We start from the raw sequence: 7,773 nt of genomic DNA on the forward strand, positions 1-7,773 counted from the left end.
ATCAATTATCCAAATATTATCTAAATATAATTACTAAAATTAGTGAATTGAATGTAATTTATCATTGAAATGTAAATTATCCAAATATATTATATAAATATCAATTATCCAAATATTATCTAAATATAATTACTAAAATTAGTGAATTGAATGTAATTTATCATTGAAATGTAAATTATCCAAATATATTATATAAATATCAATTATCCAATTATGGTCATCTAAATATCCATTATCCAAATTATCGTCATTATCCGGATTAACGCTAATTATCCAAATATACATAAATCATTAAACATTGATTATCCAAATATGAATCATCCAAACATTATTCAAATGTGAATTACTTGAATATCAATTATCCAAACTTAAATTACTTTAAACATCAATTATCAAATATGGATTATTCAATCATCAATTATCTAAATATAGCTTATCCAATTATATAAAGTTTTATTATTCAAAAGTTTAATTATTCAAACTATTATACGAATGAATATTTAAATCAAAAGATTAATTTGCAAATATATTTCTCTTATTACACATTCATATTTTAAAAATTGTTGAAAAAATTTTCTACAATTCTTCCTTATCCATTATCCAATTCATTCAAATAGACCCCCCAATATAGTACAATTTATTAGAATAATCGACGTTCCATTGTATTATTTATTTCCCCTTAAACATCTCTTTAAATTTTTAAATTCAATTTTCTAACACTTTCATTAAGAATTAATTCAAGTTTCGACAAGTGAATTTTTTCCTTTCTTCGCGCGATTCTTAATTCTTCGAATGTTGGAATGGAAAAATTATGTGTTGAAAAAGTGACTTATAACGGGAATAATAATATTTTTACGCGTGCGATGAACGTTAAGGTGGACACGTCTAATTACAACGTGTGCAGTAATAACATCTGTCTGCCCTATGAGCTCACCATTCGTAGCGATAAGTGAAACAAGCCAGCACGATTGTTGAGAATGTAACGAGTATAATGAGACGGATGCAAGACGTACAATTGTTTGTAATTTTACCCGATTTTTTACCATCGTTTGAGGTACATGGAACAGGTGTTCTCGTGCATTGATAAATTCAGAGGATAAAATGAAGGGAAAACAAAACTTGGAGAACAAAAATGTGTATTCAATAGTCGAGAACAAACATATAAAAAAACGAGGAATTTATTATATTTTGTAAAATTGATTAATTAGATCGAGGTTTATTCAGTTAGAAATGATGAATTATAAATATGAATATAAAAAGATATTTCAGTATTTTGGGGTTATAAATCTATAATCTTCCAATAAATTGTATTTCTTTGTTTTAAAAAAAAATACACTACAATTTTTAGCCCACCCTATATATCGTATCATATAAAATATATACATTAATTATAATATAATTAAATATATTATAATAATAATCTGAAAATATAATTTCTTTATTTATAATACAGAACCTTCTTTTCGACTATTATATATCAAAATTTCCAATCCACCCTATATATCATCTCATATATCATCGTATAATCTCTTTAGTTCTTAACACAAGTAAAATAATTCCTTTTTCAATTATACTACATTTTTCATAGCTCACCCTATATATCATATCATATAAAATAATAATAATAATCTCAAAGTATAATTCTTTTATTTAAATTTTAATACAAAATTTTTCTCGTTTTCTATTATTATTACATCCAAAATTTTTAACCCACTCTGTATACCACATCGCACAAAACGTAATATGTATACAACAACGTTTCTTTCTCATTATCTCATATTCAAGTATGTACTATATATTTCCGCAATTTGGAATTCTCTTCTCAAAGGGCCAGCTGTTCTCGCGCTTGAATCCGCTTGCAACCCGAAATTATCCACCCGATTAAGCCTCGGTTGCTCGCTCAGGCCTCGTTACTTTTCTAAAACCACTATGGCGGCTCCTCGTTAACCTCGTCGTTAACGCGCGCTCAGAATCTTGTTCCGCGGGCAATTAAGCCTGAATTTCTCCCTCGTCCGACGTCTAATCAACGGTGGGGCTAGTTAGAACCACTACGTTCTTATAGATCCGATCGTAGACCTTTGCGACAGAATAGTGTTGCACTGGGATGAAGAAAAAAATTGGACGATAATTTTTACGATCACGAGCAATGAAGAATTAATATAAGAGGGCTTGAACGGGTTTTAATTCAAAGCAATGAAAATTTTAAAGATAAAAAAATCGGATATAACTATTTATTAATTCATTGAATTATTAAATAAGATGTCTAAGTATAAATAATATTCGAAATTAATTTTCTCTAAATAATTTGTTCCGTTTATATACGAAAGAAAGAATCGAAAGAATATGAAATTCAAAATTTAATTTTTATTGATGAGCATTTTGAACATTTGATTGGATAAATAATCCTATAATAAAGATTTTAATATTCTAAAATTTTTTCAGATTTTTGATTAAAGAATTTAAAGAAAATCCCAGATCTAGTAAATCTAAATTGTTCATGGAAGGTCGAAAAATGTAAAAGAGAAAGCGGAAAAATATCTTTTAATGAAGGAACATTGTGTCCAAAAGTTTTAAGAGGTTAGTTTAATCCGGGCATGAGCACAAGACGATACAATGACCGCAAGTAGCGACCGAAAAGGTGAAATTGCGAATCGTCGATTGGAAAGGAGCGATTGACATTGTTAAGCTTCGATGCACTTGACAGAGAAAAAAGTAAAACTCGTAAATCGTAAATCATTTCGATATTGCAAGCGTGATAAATGAAAACGCCATTTTTGGAAAGATAAGCACTTAAATGTTCGAAACAAATCGAAACTTGAATGAAATCTGCATGCAAAACGGCGAATTTAATTAATAGGTTTATTCGCGTTAATTGCAAGTTTTTACGTCTTTCGAAAGAGTATTATAACTATGTATGCAAAGTGTATGAGTAAAATAATTTAAAGTAGGTTATAATTTATCCTGTTTTGCGCGATAATATCGATATTTATTAAAAACAAAATTTTCTTTTTTGTCAAATTTATTTGCATGTATATATTGCATTTTTTTATAAAGGAATTGCTCATTTATATATATATATAAGCTAACAAGCTAAAAATCATGAAAATGGAATGGATAGAACGGAAAAGTTATAAATGCGATATAAAAAAATAATGATTTAGTTACGTAAATCAAAGTCTCATGATTCCTGCATTTCATTGCAACAAAAAAATAATAAGTCAGCAAATATTAATAATAAGAAAACGAGAAACATTTTATCAAACTCGTATTTAATTTTTGCTCGGCAAAAATTTCGTTTTTATGTTTATCATCGGATTTTATAAATGTATTAATTGGGAATAGTTCGAATAAATTTTTATCATTTATTATAATTTCATTAATGACAATTTCATTATAATAATATATTATTGAAAACTTGTATTAAAAAGTTATTCTAGAATAAAACTTATATAATTCTCTCCAATTTTATTTTAAAAATAAAAAAATTTTTTTTCACGTGATATATAAATAATATATAAATAAATTTCTTTATTAAATTATCTTAATCAACATTAATCAAAGTTAGTTTTCTTCTTATTTGAAAATATTGTTCTTTTATATTTGGATTATCAGATGGAAAAATCTAAAATCCGTTTTCCAAATTCAAAATCGCCGATATTCCCTATATCAATAAATTCGATTCGCTAATAAAATATTTTAACAATACTTTCAAGACAAATCCGAATACTACCCGAAAACCACATTTTGACTCATTTCGTATCAATTTTCTATCGAATAAAAAACAGCCCTGTCAATAAGAACTCACAAAACATCCTAAAATATATTTCACTTCGAAAGCATCGAATTACTTCCGATTCACTTCCCAGTTTAAGTCATCGAACCGCAACAGAACCTCTAAAACTCGTCCCTCCAATACCAACATTCCTATCGTATCTCCCTCATCCAATCGCGAACCCTCGTGCAAATCCAACTTAAAAAGAAAAAGTATGTAAACTCACCGCAAACTTCAAGCGTCTTGTACACGTCCTACGAAACAGAAGCAACGATCCTTTTGTAACAAGAAAAGTCACAATAACGTACTTTCTTTGTGATTAACGAATTTGTACAATCTTTGAATCTTGACACACGAAAACACAACGTGGTAGATTTCGAAGAAAATCATGAAATACGAACGACGCGAAGAAAGGACGCGACAGTCACGCGGGTATCAAAGGAAACGTCCTCGTTTCAAAGCGCGCGAACAACGCTCCATGGTTCTTCGGTCTGTGATACTGGATCCTCACTCGACTCTCTCGATACAAACCGCACGACAGAACGAACAAAACTGGCACGAGAGTCGGGCCACGAGAGAGACCGGGCCTCTCCGCTCTCGGAGAGGAAAGGTGGCCAATTAGCCGTTACTCGGCGCACATGCCTTACCAACTATCCGGCGCAGCTGCAGCGCCGCTACACGCTTCTCGGGAATCGCATTCATAAACGATGCAGCAGTAACGTCGCACTGCCGCGCATCGTTGAGCTTCCAGAAGATTCACATTTCATTTTTTTTTCTTTTCTTCTATTTTGTTTTAATCTGTTTTTGTCTCTCGCTTCTTGGATTTAAACGAACGTAAATACTACGAATATATATATATTCGTGTGCTTTGTTTGGCGTGCGAGTTTCGAACGTGTTGCTGGCAAATGAATGAGGTATGTGTGAATTGTATTTGTTGATTGAAGAAAAGAAAATATGTTTTGATTATTTGAAATTAGCTTCTCTTTTTTTATCTTGAAAATAATGCAATTAAAGAAGACACGCTCTATAAAAATAATATAAAATTTTACCGCAAAATTATATGTTTAATAAGAAAATGATATAAAATGATATACGATATGTATTACGATAATAATGTTCCTATAAAGTATACGAAAACTTTTGTGAGTAACTGTATTTAATACGCATAACTATCTTTAATTTCTTTTTCTATAATTTGTCTTATTATATGAAATTTCTAAAAAGAAATTCGAATAATATATTAATTCTTGATATAAATACTTATAGAAAGTACCGTAAGCATCATCATGATAATAATAATTAGAGCAAATTAAAAATTATTGCATCGACTACTAATGTAAATAAAAATAATTTACAAGAAAATAATATCGATAATCTGTAAAATCATCTTCAATTATATCTTTAATGTTTTAATTTGAAATTTTTACGATTATTTTACGCATATTCGGTAAAGACAGTTATTTCGTATTTCGCCAAAGCGTAACATTAATAATTTTTACGATTTCATGTTAAATGAAGCATGATTGGAAAATCGAATATGGTTAAAAATTCTTATATCTTTTTTTTATAAAGAGAGTAATTTCAAATCTTTAAATAATAATTTATATATTATGTTTATATAATCATTTCATATGAACTTCTATAATTTTATTTTCATATCGTTTTCTTTAATTTGTATAATTTTTATCATATTATAAATATAAAAAAATAAGAAATTCTTTTTAATTCTTTCTCTCGATATAAATGATTGTAATCGTTACAAAAATATGATAACATAAATTAAATTATCGAACCACACGAAATTCATATATGAAACTCACTCACCAATTATAACGATCAAAACATTTTTACATTTTCCATTGCCCCCTTTCCCAAATTGCCCTTTCACTCGTTCCAATTGCACTCATATATGTTTGCACTCTACAAACACGTTTTAACACTCCTTCCTCGTTATACTTTCAGGAACAGTGTAAAAATTCTTGGGAAGAACAGAAAATTCCAGACCGATCAATATCTCGAATTTCACGAGCAGAATAAACATATGTACGATCTTAAGCGTAAAGATTCTTCTACCAATTTCTCCTTCTTCCTCTTGTCACGAGACGAGAAAGAAAAAAGCTCAGCAATGAGTTCCACTAAATTACACAGAGATGCGATAATGGTAACGGAGGTAACGAGAGAAACAACGAGAGATGGCGGTAGAGAAGTAAAAACTGAAACGATTTTATCGAAACGTATCCTGCGCGCGCAGGTTTCTTCCGCTTTCGCGACAAAGCGTAAGTGCGCGCGCCGCGGAAACCAGCGTAATAATTGGAGAACGAGAAGATGTACGGCCGACCGAGTACCGCTATTCCGGCTGACCGGAATCACTGCTCTGGAACACCACGGTCTTCTCTCCCTCTCTTCTCTTTTCTCTCCTTTTCAATCTCGAAAACCTGCGCGTCAACGTGCTCGCAGGAGAACACGTGCTACTGAGTAACACCTGTTCCATGGCTCGAGCGTTTTTTCTTCGAGAGGATTATCAATCCTTGATCCTGGCTAGAGAATTAAGTAATTAATTTATTGTTTTCTAATGTTTTTTCGCGACTTTCTTTCTTTCTCTCTCTTATATAAGATAAAAAATTTAACTAGCGTGTGATTAATAACCTTTGAATAGTTATATAATTATTGAATATAATTTTAATTCTTGGAATATGGTGAAACGTTAAAAATAATAACTTTTTTGGATTGTGATTTACAAATTGAGAACCATTAAATTAATCTAATCGTACACTTGAAATATTGAAAATGTGTTTTATGAGGTCGTCGGTGATAGAGAGCGGAAATTCCGGAATGGAAATAATTTCAAAGATAAAACTTCCGCTTTATAGCTAATACGAAGGTCGACAGAAATAGAATGGTTCATGGTTCGATACTTTATGACCCCTTTGTGATTTGTATAAATTTACAATGTCATGTAGTGATACAAGGGATAACTTAATTTTACAATCGAATTTGAAAGCCTTTATGTTAAGGTATGTACTTCTGAATCATACAAACCTATATAATCTAATCTAACGTATCACAATAAAATTTTAGGTTTTCTGTTTATCATTACTTTAACAATAATAATTTGTGTTAAATATTATTTTAAGAATTTATATTAAATATTTAAAACAATGAAACATATATTATTTCTATTAAATAAATTTGGACAACTACTTACAGTAAGTATCCAATTCAAAAAGCTAAATTTTCACTGAAATTAGTCACAATTTACTCATACTTATTCATTATGACGCTATTTACATTTTGATTCAGCATTTAAGAAATATACAATAACCGAGCATCGAACAAATGAACGTTTTGCCATTCCTTGCGCGTACTTTTCCTTATCTGCATGATTTATCGACAAATTTAATTTACCACCGGCACGTGACCATTATTCACCTCGTAACAAGCGGTACTCCACGACATAAGGAACACTGAAACGCAAAATGGTCAGTTACGAAGAGGACAATGGAAGCCTTACGAGGAACACCATGAAGAAAGGAAGGGACATCATGAAGATATTTTGGCTATAGTTTATGTGCATTTCTCTCGATTTCTTAAGACAACATGAGTCAATAATTCCTCTGTTATGATACATATAGATATATATATATATGAGGATGAACTCACCCTCTATACACTAAGGTACTCATCCAATGGCATGGAAATGTTAACTCAGTTGGAGAAACATATTTATGAGAAATTCATTATGTTGGCTTATATTTAAAATTCGTATCATATTAGTAGATATAAAGAGTATTTATATATAACTTTATTTTTTAATTAAGCTTTTTTTTTAGATATTATTTTATTTTTGTAATAGTTTGAATTGAAGTTATTATTAAATAATAATTAATTGATATATAAATATTACAATACAAAATTGATTTTAGAGAACAAAATAAATGCAAACATTGGTCAAAGGTTATTTATTAAGTTATAGGCAATTAAAGGCAAAGATAAAATGAGAT

The 7,773-nt window shown here is 29.7% G+C and overlaps 2 protein-coding genes across 13 annotated transcripts in view; one reads left to right on the top strand and one right to left on the bottom strand.

The window, feature by feature from the left end:
• The window catches only part of LOC102671417 (probable pathogenesis-related protein CaO19.6200), a 71,375-nt gene that overhangs the window by 17,272 nt on the left and 46,330 nt on the right, over positions 1–7,773 (bottom strand). For 2 of the 12 annotated variants that reach the window (XM_006617166.1, XM_006617162.1), the window contains exon 1: positions 3,999–4,453. The exons of 9 other annotated variants lie outside the window; for them this stretch is intronic. The gene's annotated coding sequence lies outside the window, so the exon portion shown is untranslated. Of the gene's footprint in view, positions 1–3,998; positions 4,454–5,596; positions 6,122–7,773 lie in introns of those variants that run through there. One more of the 12 variants, XM_006617163.2, reaches the window with a different exon arrangement.
• LOC102671318 lies at positions 4,561–6,802 on the top strand. The gene is made up of 2 exons (XM_031511168.1): positions 4,561–4,686; positions 5,735–6,802. Exons 1-2 carry the CDS (start codon positions 4,682–4,684, stop codon positions 6,249–6,251), a joined length of 522 nt encoding a protein of 173 aa, XP_031367028.1. The 5' UTR covers positions 4,561–4,681; the 3' UTR covers positions 6,252–6,802.

The sequence above is a fragment of the Apis dorsata genome, unplaced genomic scaffold, assembly GCF_000469605.1.
Source record: "Apis dorsata unplaced genomic scaffold, Apis dorsata 1.3 scaffold_293, whole genome shotgun sequence".
Taxonomy (NCBI): Eukaryota; Metazoa; Arthropoda; class Insecta; order Hymenoptera; family Apidae; genus Apis; species Apis dorsata.